Raw genomic sequence first — 17125 nt, 5'->3', positions numbered from 1 at the left:
GCGTGAATAAGTTTATTGTATCTCCTCCAGAGAAAGTTTAAGAGGAGGGAAAGGAGGGGGCAGCTAGGTGGTACAGTGGATAGAGCACCAGCCCTGAATTCAGGAGGACCTGAGTTCAAATCTAGCCTCAGACATTTTACACTTACTAGCTGTGTGACCCTGAGCAAGTCACTTAACCCTCATTGCCCCCCCCCCAAAAAAAGAGTGGGGAAAGGAGAGCAAAAGTACACATGATATTTTGTTGAGGTTGGAAATAATACAGTGATGCCTGTGAATAGAGAAAGATACAAAAAAGAGAAGAGGAGGAAGCAAGGATGCCAAACATAAATTCACACTTTTGCCACTTATTAGACCTGCTTCTCTCTGTGCCTTCCAGCCACAGGATTCTATGGTTCTTTCTAGGTTAATAATATTGTCACAAATTCTATAAATGGCAAGGAAAGTAATATACAATACCAATGATGAAAATTATAAATCCATGGCATGTAAATCTATGGCTAATCAAATCCTTCAGTATGACAACAATATAGAATGTTTCTTTCTTTTTTCTTTTCCTTTTCAAAAATGTTGGTTTTAAATTTTAAAAATAAGGTTTCCAAAATATGGCATGTTTTACCAATTGAACTCATGAATATGGTGAAAACTACACATCAAATTGCTAAAAAAAACCCCAAACAGTTAAAGGACAACAAAGAACTTGATTCTATTTTGTATGTCTTTTAACTTTATCACAGATATAATTTAATCTAATTATTTTATGCTTGCATTTTACATGATTTTTATATTTGATTACTAGTCATTTGTGAATTTCAGTATTTGTCCTTACTTTTTCATTGTAATAACCTTTACAAAAGGAAGAAATAACTTGGAAATCCCAAATCTACGGTATTTGTACTGTCGCTGTTCCATAAAAATGCGGGGGGTGGGGGGGAGAAAGAGAGAGAGAGAGAGAGAGAGAGAGAGAGAGAGAGAGACTTGGATCACTAAATAACCTGCTTGAGGCACTGATTCTATCTTCTGTTGCTCAGATTTGAGCCTAATTATGAATGTCCTTATAATATAATCAAAAACAATAATAATTTTTACACTACACTAAGGAGACTAGGAGATGTGATTAGAGATCTCAATCTATTTTTTACTTTAAAATTATATATATATTAAAATCTGTTAAGAGCTATTTGAGTTATAATCCCATTGGTTTTGATGACTTTCCTTTTGTGAAATTTTCCAGGTCAGGAATAAGGACTTAAAATTTGGAAATCCATTTTGTTTAATAAGTGCCAGAGCATGATAATGTGCAAATGGGGTAAACAAATGTAGGGATATATCATTCATAGCTCAAAATAGAACTTTCCTATTACTGTAAAAGCAATACCATCCTCCAATTTCCTGAGGCCCCCAACCTAGAATCCCTGAGACATTCTCAAGTACTCATTGTCTCTTACTCCCTCTACACAATTTGTTTCTAAGGCTTGTTGATTTCATCTTTGCAGCCTCTCAAATACATCTCCTTCTTTTCTCTGATACTGCCACCACTCTGATGTAGACCCTTATAACCTCACACCTGAACTATTTATTACAATAACCTGCTAGTGCTCTGCCTGCCTCATGTCTCTTCGTACTATAATCTATCCTCCATTCAGCCACCAAAATAAATTTCCCAAATCACAAGTTTTATCTATGTCAATAAACTCCAGTGATTGCCTATCACCTCCAGAATCAAATACATAATCCTGGCATTCAAAGAAATTCAAAACCTAGATTTCTTTGACATTTCCAGTCTTTTTATACCTTACTCCCCACTACATACCTTTGGGTCATGATAATGACCTCCTTATGATTCTTTGTCCATGCACTCAATCTCTCTTGGCTCTGGGCATTTTCACTGGCTACCATCCATGTCTGGAATGTACTTACTCTCTCCTTATCTCCCTGTACTCTCTTTCCCGGCTTCCTTTAAGTTTCAACTAAAATCCCAACTTCTACAAGAAGCCTTTCCAACCCATCATAATTCTAGTCCTTGTACATACATATTTGTTTGCATGTTGTCTCCCCCATCTGTTGTGAGATCCTTGAGGACAGAGTGTATCCTCAGTGCTTATCTTAGTGCCTGGCACATAGTAGGTGCTTAATAAATGTTTATTAATTGACTGACTGAAAAGCAGCTCTGATGCTCTAAGGCATAAAAAGAAAAAGTATTTGGGGAATTACATGGAAGGATAGTGGAGTTATTTTGCCTTTATTTTTAGTAAAAAAATAATTTTTAAAACCACTGCTTGAGTTTATGATACCATTATTGTTTTTCATGTTTTGGTCCTACATTTCTGTGGTAAATATATGTAATAATGGAGATGCCAGTTAACATAGCCTCCACATCCCACTGTCTTTCCATGTTCCTCTATATCTCCTTTGTGTGCCTCTGGATCTCCATGGATCACTATCTGAAAACTAATTATTGTTAAACTCAGTGGTTCCAATCTAGTATTTGAGAGTGAAACTGTAAAGAATAGCAAAAGAACAAAAAAATAAAAGGTAGAAAAAATATCTTGAAGGTTTTCCATATTCATCTTGTATTGATGGGAACAATCAATTTCTATTGGAAAAGAACCTAGCATTACTATTTTAGGGTAGTTTTATTAATTCTAATGAAGTTTTTATCACCATACCTGTATGAAAATAGTGCCAGATGGAAACTGAACTCATTAAGATGTTTAGGTATTTTTTATTCTCATTCTGCCCCAGACATTTAAGATTTTAGCATATCTCAATGACATTTTGAAAGCAAGTTTTTCTCCATGTTTGTACCAAGTTTTAAATGTTGAAGTATATTGGGAGTGAAATAAAATTGATACTTTCGTGATGCCTTTACAATTAGCTCATCAATTTTTTAGAGTAATTTAATGTCCAAAAAGCCTTCTGAGCCTTGGAGACTTTAAAAGTCATTTTCCTTAGAAACAGGAAGTCATCTTTTGCCAAGAATAGATGAATTAAAATATTTATATCCCAGTTAGGGAAGAAACGTAGGAAAAAAGAGTGTCGATTGGATTCTAAAATATTCAAAATTCACCTAACTACACTTATCAATACAATGGCAAATTCCTTTCAATCTTTGTTTTAAACATAGCAAAGGGGGAATAAGAAGATGTGCAGTGTATAAAGTAGAACACATTGACAACACATTCCTTTCTTTAATAAGTCTTCTCATTTTGTGTCTTTAGCACATAATGAGGTAAGTAGTTGACCGTTTTGTTCCATAGGATTGGCAGGGTTTCTGGACACCTGTTTCCTTACCATTTGTCCTGTTATGGTAATCATACCAAATTCAGTCATGTTGGAAGAATTCCTTAATCCAAGTGTTGAGAGCTATGTACTGTGGTATATAATTCTATTCCCAGATTTTCTTGTATGTGAGTTCTCTGCCAGTCCTTTGAAAATCTGTCCCCTTCAGCAAAACTCAGACTCTCAGTAAATGTAAATAAGGAAATATTTTGGGATTGATAGTTCTAGACATCTTTTATCAGGTTACCCATAAAGTGGCACAAAGGGGTTTTGGATCCAATCTTTTCCACATTGCACTTATCATATGGCAGTCTCTGGAAGAATGGCTATCGATTTGAATGAGAAAACAGTTGAGATTGCACATTGGTTCACATCTCAGTGTCTTTCCTCAGGATTCCAACCAGGTTGACAGGAGTGAAGGTGGTGGCCCTTGCTGTAGATACCTGTATAGCAAAAGACTTTGTTTCATATAGATCACTGAAATGCCACTGGAATGGTATTATCATTTAGGATAAAAGAATTTCAGGCTCCTGATTCTATTCTTAATTCTTACTCTTTTATATGTAAGTAGTAGTTTTTGAAGTATACAAATATTAGCAGAAGATAAAACATAGAGAGAACTTCATTTACAGATGTTAAGCTCAAATTTCAATTAGCTAACATTTTACACATGGTGGAAACTGGTAACAATTTTATAGATATAAATAAGAAACTGCTTTACAAATTCTCAATAAGAGGGCCTATATATGTATATATACATACATATATTCATATATATAAATTGTTGACATTATTATATGGTTGATATTGGGTAATATAACTTCTATTACAATAAGCATAATAAGCAGCCATTATTTTCATTTCAAATGAGTTATAATACATTGATAATAAAAGCTCAATGCAAATTTTAATTTCTAAGATTAACAACTTGGCTTCAACATCAAGCAGAAGACTGCTATATTTTGGAATGAAGCACCACTTATTCAAGTTTTTTTTTAATTAAATTATGAAATCAGAAATGTCCATAATAGTAAAATCTTTGATATCTTACATAGGAAAGCACCCCTTGAATGAAACACAGTTTGTTTCTGTTTGGTCTTTCAAATTAAATATCACACCAAACATGAGATTTGCAAACCATTTGTTTTGAACTGTTCTATTAAAATGTAGATTCCAAAAGAATAGAGATTATTTTATTTTTTAAATAGTTGTATCCCCAAATCACTAGAACCATATTTGGAACAGAGTAGGTGCTTTAAAATTTTGTTGATGGACTGGTAGTAATATATAGAGAGAATATATAGCACATACAGTTTAAACTGTACAATATGTGATAAATTTAAATTTTAGTCAACTGTCTCTCATTCTTCTAGTCAAATGTATTCCATTGTTAATCTCACAAAATCAGCCTAAAGAGGAACATTTGGGGTATATGAAAACACTGTTTTATCTTTTTCCCAAATACAATATTAGAGAACTGTTATTTTTTCCAAGTTTTCTTAAATAGATAATGTGTTCTTTAAGAACTAGAGAATTAATGAAAAAATATTAGTTATTTCAGATTCCAAATGCCATATTTTAAATATCACTTGCCCTTCCTGGTAAGATATTAAGAGGATTTTGAAGAGAAATTTGAAACAACAGCTGAAGTTAAACTCAGAGCATTCATAAAATAAATGATGAAATGAATTGGCAAATGAAAACAAATTGCATCCAATTTTTATGTAAAATGAAAATCAGCTGTTGAATTCCAGGTTTTGGGGGAGGGGGTTGTTGAGGGGAAACTTGTGTTTTCATTCATGAAGGGAACTCTTAATATGGAAACTTTCTATACCAAAGTTGTTGGGCATCTCATCTATAGTTTATTGTCTCCTAGGGATGAGGGGATGATAAATGGTTACATGACTTGATCATGTTCACCCAATTGAAATGTGATAGAGGCAGTAATTTAACTCAGATATCATATTATTTTAATAGAAATATTATTTATTCAGGCATTCTTTTGGAAGTTTGTCATTTTTGTGTTTGAAGTTTAATATTAAATCATCATATACATTTAAGGCAGTTAAAAGGGGTAAGTGCTACTTTTTGAACAGAAATAGATCACTTAACATATTTGCCTTTGGAAATAAGAGATGAAAATTATTAGACAATTTAAAGTTGAATGGATATAGAAAGTATTCATTCAACTTATCTTGCATCTGAAATATTTTAAGCAAAAATTTTAATTTGCAAAGTTGTTGAAATTAGTGTTTTCAACAAAGGTTTCAAAATATCATAATTATCATCAAAAAGAGAAATTTTTGTAACTTGGCAATATAATTAGGAAACAACTTTGTTAACTCTGAGTTGAAAGCTGTATGTTTATGTTGGGCCCATACTCTTGCTTTACCTTTGGATGATCAGATTTCAATGCACATAGACTTTTTATTAAGCTATCCTTGATGTAGGAATAAATATTCTACCAGTTGTGAAGTGGTCCAGCTCCATTTGCTGCTGGAAGTGTGCTTATGCTCGTCAGTACAACGTGTTCGGAAAGTTTCGATACATTATCAAAGCTACTGAATTGCGTGGTCAGGGATTTCCGGCTCTCTGTGCTTGTTCGTCCCCGGGCAAGTCGTTCGTCCTGGCGAGGGTTAACTCCAAGGCAACAACAAGAAAATGCTGCTTTAAATTCTTCTCGAAATTTTCCTGGCAATTCATTCAGAAAGAAAGGAAAAGGAATTATGTGCAAATATGTTTCAGCTAAACATGAATACAGTAAATAGAAGTGGTTGACTTAAGCCAAATAAAGGTTAAAGTATAACATTGAGTTAGTATGATGAAAACAGGAAAAGGAAATTGGATTTAGTAAAATCTTGAAAAATGTGTATCCTTTTATTTATGAATCTATATATTTTCATTTAGATATATGAGGTATGACTAAAAAGTAATGAGACTGATTTTTATATGTAGACCCCATCTTTCTACTTTCTAGTCGCACACAAACACATACACACACACACTCATGAGTGATTTTTTTCTCATTCACACATATGTATCATAGAACCAGAAGGCCTTTGATGGAAATATTTTTAAAGATACAGACTGAAGCATGCTATTTTTCACTTTGTTTCATTTTTTTTCTTTTGTTCAGTTTTTCTTGTACAGGGTGACCGATGTTATGATGTTTTACATAATTGCAAAAAAAAGATACCTATTCCAATGACCTTATATAATGGATAAGGAAATTGATATTTCATGAACAAGGAAGTAGAGAAAGAAGTCTTAAGTATTATGAGCTAACAAGAGAAAACTATATACAACCCCAAAATAGAACTGGATGAAATGTTAAAAATGCCTTGGTCATTTTTTTTCTTTTGGTTTAAATCTAGAGAATGTTGATCAATTTGATTGAATAGTTATTATGAACCCTGGTTTGCCCCTAATACAACTCTTAGTGGCAGTAAGTTCACCCTGCAGTGGCCTCCACTATGGGCTTAACTCCTCCTGAATGCCTTTCCTCCAGCAATGTATACTTAAAGATTTGGGGATAGTTTTCCAACTTGATAGAAAACAAAATATGTTTTATATCTACCTAATGTATAACAAGCTGAAATGTAAAAAAAGTCATTTTGCTTTTATTCAGTGACAATACAATTATAGAATGTAAGAGGTAGAAAATACCTCAGAGGTCATCTAGTCAAATCTCCCCATTTTATAGATAAATAAACTGACACCCTGGGATATAAGATAACTTGTTCAAGGTTATACAACTATACAGTCAGTGGCAGTTTGGACTAAATCTCTTACCTCCTAGAGTCTAGCTCAGTGTTCTTTTCAATATATCATTACCCTAGTTAGACTTTTTTTTTCCCTTTGTGCAAATATGATGATAGCAAAACAGAAAAGAGATGGGTCAGTGGTATCCATTAAAAAATCAATTGTTTATCCTTCCCTTGGTTTTGTAGCACATATCGGTGTTATAGAAGGACCCCTTGAGTTAGAGGTCCTATGTTTCAGTCTCACTTCTTATTCTTCTCTTATCGAACTTTAACTTCTTTGTTGATTTTCAGTCTTACCTCTCCAACTGCCCATTGGACATCTTGACTTGGATGTGTTATAGATATCTTAACCTCAATATATCCAAAACTGAAATCACTTATTATCTTTCCCTCCAAACCCTCCTCTCTTCTTAACTTCCCTATTACTATAACGGACACCAGCATTCTTCCAATTCTCCAGGCTCACAATCTAACGTTCATCCTTGACTTTCAACCCTCATATCAAATCTGATGCCAAGTTCTATTGGTTTTACTGTCATAACATCACTCATATATTCCCCCTTCTCTCCTTTAGCACTAACATCATACCTTTATCTCCTCACACCTGAAATATTAAAATAGCCTACCAGTTGGTCTTTCCGACAGAAAGCTCTTTCCATTCCATTTTATTGTAAAGAATTAATTGTTATTTGAGGTTTTTATGCCTCTGCGCGCACTGGCCTGGGAGTCTGCAAACCGCAGGGTGCTCCACCCACTGGTTGTAGCCGTTGCCATGGCGCTGCCACCTCACATCATCACCACTCTCCAATGCCTACATGGGCCTGGCAAAATTATAATGATTGGAAGCCTAGTGAGGGCAGTCATGTGACTGTCAGAGCAGCCATCCAATTGGCTGGGGGCTGTGTGGAGTGTGCAGGGAGGAAGTAAGTTTTTTTTTTCTTTTTTTTTTCTTCAGCATTTCTGGCTGAAAACTGGAAGGCAACAGGAGCTCTGCTGTGTATTCTCAGCTGATTGCTGGGCAGTGGAATTTTTCAGGTTGTATAATTTCCCTTTCCCCATTTTATTTCCTTTCCCTTGATCCTACTGATCCTATTTGTGTGTGTGTGTGTTTTTTTTTTAAGTTCGTTCTTGTTAAAATAAATCCCGTTCTGTTTTGAGGGAGGCTGCTGGTCTCCTTCTTTGCCCCAATATTGAAGCGAGCTGCTTAGCTAACACTCCCCAATTAAAAATAGGTCCTCACACTATTCTTCACTTAGCTGTTAAAGTGATCTTCCTAAAATAAGTCTGACCTCTTTCACCCTTCTATTCATTAAACTCTTATATCTCCCTAATACATGTAGTATCAACTATAAAATCCTCTCTAATTCAAGGCCCTTCATAACTCTCTCCCGTCCCCCCCACCCCCAATCTTTCCAGTCTTTTGTTTTTTTAGTAAGTGTCAAGTGTCTGAGGCCAGATTTGAACTCAGGTCCTCCTGAATCCAGGCCTGGTGCTTTATCCACTGTGTCATCAGCTGCCCCTTTTCCGGTCTTTTTACACATCTTCTCTTTCACATACTCTATAATTCAATGACACTGGCTTCCTTGAATTAGACACTCCATCTCCTCACTCCAGGCATTTTATTGGCTATTCTTCATTGTTATTATGCTCTCTCTCTCTCTCTCTCTCTGTCTCTTCTTATCTCTATCTCTATCTCCTGGCTTCCCTGTTATACTTCAAGTTCTAGCTAAAACCCCACTTTCTACAAGAAGCTTTTATTTATACCCCCTTAATTCTACATCCTGCCTTTTGTTGATTACCTCTAATTTATTCTATACATATAGTTTGTACATAGTTGTTTAAATGTCTCCTTCATTAGACTGTGAGCATCTTGATGGTAGGAAATGCCTTTTAACCTTTCTTTTCATGCCCAGCATAGAGCATAGTGCCTGTCACAAAATAGGTACTTAACAAATATTTATTGATTTCATGACTGATTGATGTTTTCTGCTTTCATGACCTCGGGTGAAACACTTAAATTTTTTTTGAGACAATTGGGGTTAAATGACTTGCCCAGGGTCACACAGCTAGTAAGTATCAAGGGTCTGTGGCCGAATTTGAACTCGGGTCCTCCTGAATCCAGTGCTGGCGCTCTATCCACTGCACCACCTAGCTGCCCTAACACTTAACTTTTATGGCACTCAGTTTATTCATTGGTAAAATTAGATTTGCCTAAGATTTAGAGGCCTTAGAGATCCCTTCCAGCTTTGGATCCATTATCTTATCAAGATAAATAATGATTTATCATGTAAATAGATATGAAAATTCCTATTAAAGATAATTTTGACTTAAATATTTGGGGCATAGAGAAGAATTTCCCCCTAAATGTATGGTTTCATTTTTGCCATCCCACTAATCCAATTCAAATCTGACATCAAATTCTAAGCAATGGCTATAGATATGTATGTAAATTGTGTGTGTGTGTGTGTGTTTGTGTTTCAGGAGGGGGATCCTGTGACTAAGGCTCATAGGCTTTGTGGCATCCTCAACTTTTTCACTCCTACTCAGGCCCTTGTAACCATTTTTTTGCCATTCTCTTGTAGTTTCTATTTGCATACTATCTCTTATATATGCCCCTATCTCTCCACTCACAAAGCAACCACTCTGTTGTTGCCTTTTATTGTGTCACTTGTGACACAATGTGAATTATTGCAATAACCTGGTGATCAGTCCTCCTGGCTCCAATCTCCATTCAATTCCATCTCCCCCTTGGCTTCAAAAGTTATTTTCCCAAATCTCAGCTCTAACCATATTATCCTCTTACTCAGCAAGTATCAGTAGCTCCCTCTTACTTCCAGGATTAATCATAATATCCTCTTTTTAGTGTTTAAGTCCCTTCATAACTTGACCCCTTCCTACCTTTCAATACTTCTTACATCTTACTTTTGTCTATTCTTCAATAATCTGATGAAACAGATCCCCTTGCAGTTGTTCCATCTCCTGACTCTAGGTTCTTCTCCATGCATGGAAAGGCTTCAATCTTTACTTGTACCTTCTGGCTTTCCTGACTTCCTCCAAGACTAAACTAAAATCCTACTTACTTTTTAGGACATCTTTCTGGGTCCCCTCCCTCATATACTCTTTTTTTTTTGTTTTAAAATGAGACAATTGGGGTTAAGTGGCTTGCCCAGGGTCACATAGCTAGTAAGTGTTAAGTGTCTGAAGCCGGATTTGAACTCAGGTACTCCTGAATCCAGGGCTGGTGTTTTATCCACTGTACCATCTAGCTGCCCCCTGATATGCTCTTAGTTCTTTTCCTCTTAGATTTTCTTCCATTTATACAGTATATGTCTGCATGTATGTTGTTGCATGTTGTCTTCCCCATTAGGATGTGAGGTCGTTTAGAGCATGGATTATGTTGGTATTCTGGAATCCCTGCTCCTAGATTATGTTGGTATTCTGAAATCCCTGCTACTGGTTTAGGGTGTATGGCTTATTGTTTGACTAATTAGTACGTGGAGATAAATACTGGATTTGTGGTTTCACTGATAGAGGGAACTTTCAGATGTAGAAACTACCTTTATCAATGCAGTTTGGTACTTTTTTTACAATTTACAGATTTAGAGGTTTAGCCTAAAGAACTTAGTAGTTAAATTTTTCACCTTCAGTCACAGAGCCAGTGTTTATCAGAGGCAAGACTTGAGCTGGAGAAGGAAATGGCAAACCACTCCAGTATCTTTGCCAAGAAAACCCCAAATGGGGTCACAAAGAGTTAGACATGACTGAAAACTGAATAACAACCAACAACAAAGGACTTGAACATAGCACTTCCTGTCTCCAAGGAAAGCTGTAGGCATTTAATAAAAGTTTGATGAATGAATTAACTTAAACATATGTTTGAAATTAAAATTCAAATTAACATGGCAAGATGGCACCATTTATAAACTATTGACTTTTATCTATTTTTTTTTTAATTTCAAGGAATGGAAACTTATGTAAAGTAATTCCATTTTACTTTGCCCATACATAATTTCTACTCCTTGACTTAAATGTTTGTATGAGCTTGTCATTGTCTTTAAGTCATAAAAGTTAGATAGCCCAATAGAACCAGTAGCCAAGAGAAACAGAAATAAAACAAAATATTTTATTGGGAGTGTGGGAGAAGGAAGTAAAATGTATTAAAAGTGATCTTGTGGCAGCTATATAGGGTGTCCCAAAAGTCTTACTGCAGTTTTAAGCTTAGTTTAGTTTATCTAGTTCCTATATAGAGCTATCTTGAATTATAATTTCAAATATGCTTGATTTAATTTATTCGACAAACTTTTTATTAAATGGCCATAGCTGTTCTTGGATTCAGAAAGACCTAGATTCAAGTCTCAACTCTGCTTAATACTGACTCTGTGACTAAAAGTGTGTAATTTAACCACTAAGTACTTTATGTAAACCTCATTACTAAACTTAGTAAAACTAAGTTTTAAAGTACAATAAGAGTTTTGGGAGATCCTGTATATTTTTTCCAGAGACTAAAAATATTTGAATGTTTTATTTTTCAAGTAAAAAGCCACATATATTTATGTAAATAATAGGGTTCCACTCCTAGGTAAAATTGTGGGGTTTCTATAACCTTTTCCTTCAAACATATTGTGATTTTATTTATCAGTACTTATTAAACCAGTGCTATTAGTGATGCTGAGTCAATATATTAAAACAGTATGTGAATTGATTAATTTCCCAGTTTGTACTTTTTGGTATTTCCTGCCACTTTTACAAAAAAAAAAGTACAAATAAAATGATTTGCTGCATTTCAATTTGGATAGAATATGTACTTTCTGTCACTAGGGAGGAAATACAGGATAAGGGAAGCCAGGATGAACTGATCTCATTGTGTGGCGACTGGATTTGTCTGGCATTTCAGAGCCAGCCTCAAAAACCTCCTTTTCATTACAGGCTACATGCTGGCGAGAACTTGGATTTCATAGGTGGAGCAATGGAAAACTCACCACTGAGAAAGTTATAAATAATTGGGTTTGCAGCACTGTTGGCATAGACAAGCCAGTGTGAGAATGTAAACCAGGCATACACAGTCTCTCTGTCTTCTGTATAGGCAAACATCCCAAACACCCTGCAAAAAAACAAAAAAAACAAAAGTTACAGAATTTTTTGATTAGATAGAGAAAAGATTTTTCAAATGGGAGGGACATAATGGATAGAGAGCTGAACCTGCAACCTGCAAGAACTGAGAACAAATCCAGCCTTAGACATACTTATTGGCTGAGTGACCCTAAGCAAGTCACTTAATCTCTGTTTCAGTTTCCTCATCTGGAAAATGGGGATAATAATATCACCTATCACTCATAGGTGTCCTGAGGATCAAATGATACAATGTTTGTAAAGCCCTTAGCATAGTACTTGGCTCATGGAAATTACTATAGAAATGTTAGCTATTATCATTTTTTTATTATGAGTAAATTCAAGGGTAGAGACAGTATGACTTACGAAATACTGTTATTGGAAGTCTAATACAGATATAGAAATGTCAATACCCCTCTTAATTAACCCCATTCCTAAATATCTTGTGACAAAATTCGATTAGATTTCTATTGTCTTTTTACTCAGATTTTGGGATGTGAAAGGTAGTGTGCTATAATAGCTAAGATGATGCACCCACCTTGCACTAATGAAAGCTTTCCTTCCGCTGATGTAGACTGATTTAACTATGGGCAAGACATTTTCTCTGTGTCCTAGGCAATGTTCTAAATAAGACTACAAGTTGCAGATGATTTGCCTACACTTCTTGGAGGGAGGATTTGTGCCTAATCCTCTACTTTGAAGAAATCACATGTGAAAACAAAAAACAATAAAAAATAAAACCAAAAACTCCCTAGAAGATCACAGTCCCTAAACACAAGGCATAATCTCCATATTAAATTCAAATCAGCAAACATTTATCAGCAACTTTTTCTATGTGCAGAGCCCTGAGTTGTTCATTGTGGGAAATAGGGAGATTAGAAAAGAAGGTCTCTGTCTTCATGGAGCTAATAGTTTAATGGAAGAATAAGTCATGTAAAAGATACAGAGGCAGTGAGGTGGTATGGTGGATACTTTATTAGATTTAGAATTAAGAAGAGCTTAATTAAAATTGTTCTGCTGAAACTTCTTAACTGTGTGATCCTGGGAAAATCTCAAGCTCTTTTAGCCTCAGTTCCCTCATCTGTAATATGGGAATAACTATAATATCTACCTCTCAGTATTGTTGTGAGGATGAATGATAATGCACATGTAAAGCATTCTGCAAGTTATCAAGCTTATATAAATGATAGATATTATTAAGATAATATAAATACAAAATAATACATTTGAAATAATAAAAGAAAGCCATGCAAAATAAAGTGCTTTATGATGTATTTATCAACAAAAAGCACCAGAGAAGGCTTCTTAGAGGAGAGAGGATTTGAATTAGGCTTGAAAAAGATGTTAGAAATCCAACAGTTGAGGAGAAAGAAGTTGCTCCAGCCAGAAGGAACAGTGGGAGGCAATAAATCGTACAATATATATTTGAAGAGAAGAATAATTTGGTTTGTATGAGTATAAGAGATGAAACTAGAAAGGTACAGTAGCAGTAGATTGTCACTGGTCCTGCATGTCTAGTAAAGGAGTCCAAATTTTTAGGATGCCATTGAGAACCCCAGGCAGATCTATATTAAGGAAGAGTAGGCTGGCAGTGGTAGGAAGAAGTGATTCTGGAAAAGAGAAAAATATTCCCAGACCAGCCAGCTCTCTACCCCAGCTGTGCTTCTTTGTTCTGCACAACTTCATGCCCTTCCCCACTCTGTCATTCTCTTTTTCAGCTTCCTTTTATGTGTTGTCTTCCCACAATAGATAGTAAGCTCTTTGAGGGTGAGGACTTTTTTTTCATATTTGCATCTCCATTGCATACTTCAATGCCTGGCACATACATTATAGACAATCAATAAACGTTTATTAATTGACTGACTGTAGGAAGACCAATTTGAAGGCTAGAAATAATCAAGGTAATAACAGCCTATAACAGGATAGAAACAGTAAAAATTGAGAGGAAGAAACAGATGCAAGAGATTCTGAAAGACAGGAAATGGTGGGCTTGATAATAAACTGAAAATGAGCAAGCAGTAAGGGAAAAGGAAGAATCAAAGATAACAAACAGTGAGCTTCTGTTTATAGGACATTGGATAAACAGTAGGACTACTAGTAGAAATGGTGTATTTCCTTCTTATTTCTTCCTAAAAAGAAGACAAAGTTTTCAGAAAAAGAAAAACTCAGTTTGAGTACAGAGGGTCAGGCACGTGAAGATTTGAAAATAAACCATTTTTAAAGTTCAAAATCATAGGTAAAAGCCAATCAATCAGCAAGCCTTTAATGAGGGTATACTAAAAAGTCAGGCAATGCTAACACTATGAAGATGAGGCCTTACTCCATCTCCTCGTTCTTATCCCCATCCTCCAGCCCTCACTCTTGCTCTACAACTTGTATAATCCTGTGAACAATCTTCTTCTGTCACACATCTAGGGTTGGGACAGACCTCAGACATTTTCTAATTGAATACCTTCATTTTATAATGGAGTGAGTAGTGATCTATGATGGGATAGTTGATCTAAACACAGAAGGGACCTTGGGGGCTACAGAAACCAACTTCCTCATTTGAGAAACTGATAACCGTTGAGGTTAAATGAGTTACTCTACCTTACACAGGTGATAAGTGTCAAGCTGGGATTTGAACCAAGCTTTTTGATTCTAGATTAAGCACTCTTTCCCCAATACCATGCCCTTCCCTCTAGGTTGCTTTTAAATGAATATGATTTTTCAAATATCCATTCTCTACTATACAAAAAAACAATGGCATGAACATGACATGCAATTAGGATACTGCAATTAAACAAAAAGCAGGGTTTTTTAATTTGGGGCCTATGAACTTTTAAAAAATGGATTACTCTATTTCGATAGAATGTGTTTCCTTTGTTATCCTAAATATTTTATTTTTTGCATTTAAAACACTATTCTTAAAAAAGGTCCATAGGCCTCACCTAACTGCCAAGGGATCCATGACATAGAAAATTTTAGAACCCCTGCCTTAGATTGTACTATATCTGTATGGAGTCATGCTGTCTTGTCATCATCAATAAACATATGGTTAGTTAGGAAGCTAAAAGGGAACGTTAAAGGTGATTGACTTCAACCCCTTCCTTTTATAGATGGATAAATTAAAGCCCAGAGAGGATAAATGACTTGTCCCAGGATCCCACAACTAGTAAGTACCTTACGGTTCTTGTGATCTCAGGTCATCCTGATTCCAAGCCCAGGGCTCTATCCACTATACAATATTGTCTTTAGCATTGAGAGTTAAGAAAGGACATCACTGAAGAAGTAGGATTTGAAGTCTTTTGGAAAGAAAAATAATTTGCCTGGCTAGACAGAAAGATATTTTTTCCAGGCATAAAACACATAAGTGTGTATGAGACTGGGGAAAAATATATTTTAAGTAAATGGACAGGGAAGAAAGAATTGTTAAAGTTCAACTTTAAGAAGTTAAAAATTAAAAAAAAAATACTAGAAAAGAGCAAGATATGGAAAATCTGATAAGGATTCCATGGTTCAATTTCAGGTGGAAGGAAAAGTCAAGTGAATGGAAGATACTGAAAATTAAAAGGATAAAAGGAAGCTTATCTGTATTTGTAATGAAGGAAAGACACAAATATTAAGAAGTAGTAAATCCAGAGAGTTAAAATGCAGGAAGAGAAAGCCAGAGTAGTAAAAATTAATTTTAGTTCAATTAGATTAAATCCTTTAAAATGGAAGCCACCTTACAATGCACAAATAAGTTTGCAGAGGTGAGACCAGACAGCCAGACAGATTGGAGTGTCTCCAGGGCAGATGGCAACACAAAGGAAGAAGAAAACAGGTCTCTTATTTATTGTGTGTGTGTGTGTGTGTGTGTGTGTGTGTGTGTGTGTGTTTGGCAAAGTGCTTCAAAGTCACAATTGATCATTCGAATTAGGGAACTTTCACCTCCTCCTGCTAGAGTTTTATAAAACTCCTTTACCTCTAGGGTATCACCACCTCCACATCACATCTTTCAAGATTGCCTATGCTATTAAGTGATAGTTCTGGATATGGGTTCATTTCCTTCTCCTCCTCTTTTACTGCAAACACTATTAAATAATCAAAACCAAGAGTTGATTTAAAGCCAAAAGAGAGCTAAAGGACTTGCAGCTGGTTATACCACCTTTGGTCTGTCTGATTCCAGCCAGAGCTGTCTTTTTACTCTTTCTTTCCCTCTCTCCAGGGTCCCCAGCTGTGGAGAATCTGATATTGACTCTGAGTCAAGGGAAAGTGAGAGCAACAACTCTCACTTTAGCTTCGAGCATATTGTAAACAGGATTAGAATTGCCTGGGGATTGTGTGCAACAGTTAGGATAATTCCCAGTAATGTTGGCTAGTGACCAAACTCAGGTACAGCTGCCTGCGACTCAGAGTTTGTGGGTGCTGCTGCCCATTTAAGTCCATCTGCAAACCATACTACTTGCCAGATACTCCACTGAGTTGTGATGTCTAGCAAATGTTACGTTTTCTCTTGCTGTAAAATCCTCTGCTGAGTTTTATTAATAATCACTTTAGGAATGATTCACTAGCTTAAAAAAAAAAGTGGACTTGTCCTTGCTTTGAACAAATATAACATTCTAAACCAGCCTTGATTTAAGTTCCTTTTAGGTCTCTCAAATCCATTGCTAAGTAGAATTAAAGGGCCAGCATTCCATTCTTACTGCTTTGAAGGATTCTTAATTTTGTTTAGGTGTGTATCCTTGCTGCAGTTTGGTGGAGCCTATGGACCTCTTTGTAGAATAGTGTTTTTAAGTGGCTACAATACATGGTATTGTAAAAGAAATAAATTATAGTTAATTACTGTTATCAAAATACACAGAAAACAACAACAAAAACAACAAATACAAACCAGTTTTAAGGAACTGTGATTAAGAACCCTTGCAGCTAGGTTCAACACTGATTGGATCCCTGATTACTTTGAAAAAATAGTTTATTTAAGTTTCAAACTGAGAGTTTCAAATCTTTAA

The 17125-nt window shown here is 35.4% G+C and overlaps 1 protein-coding gene across 1 annotated transcript in view; it reads right to left on the bottom strand.

The window, feature by feature from the left end:
• Nucleotides 1-2768: 2768 nt before the first annotated feature.
• Nucleotides 2769-17125, bottom strand: part of HCRTR2 (hypocretin receptor 2) — a 156555-nt gene continuing 142198 nt past the window's right edge. Inside the window, exons 6-8 of the mRNA XM_044004850.1 lie at nt 12023-12144; nt 5745-5970; nt 2769-3722 (exon numbers count right to left, since the gene is read on the bottom strand). Of these exons, the coding sequence (XP_043860785.1) occupies nt 3668-3722; nt 5745-5970; nt 12023-12144 (403 nt within the window). The 3' untranslated portion in view covers nt 2769-3667. The remainder of the gene's footprint in view (nt 3723-5744; nt 5971-12022; nt 12145-17125) is intronic.

This window comes from Dromiciops gliroides, chromosome 4 (genome assembly GCF_019393635.1).
Source record: "Dromiciops gliroides isolate mDroGli1 chromosome 4, mDroGli1.pri, whole genome shotgun sequence".
Classification (NCBI taxonomy): Eukaryota; Metazoa; Chordata; class Mammalia; order Microbiotheria; family Microbiotheriidae; genus Dromiciops; species Dromiciops gliroides.
This window is presented reverse-complemented; position numbering and strand designations above follow the sequence as displayed.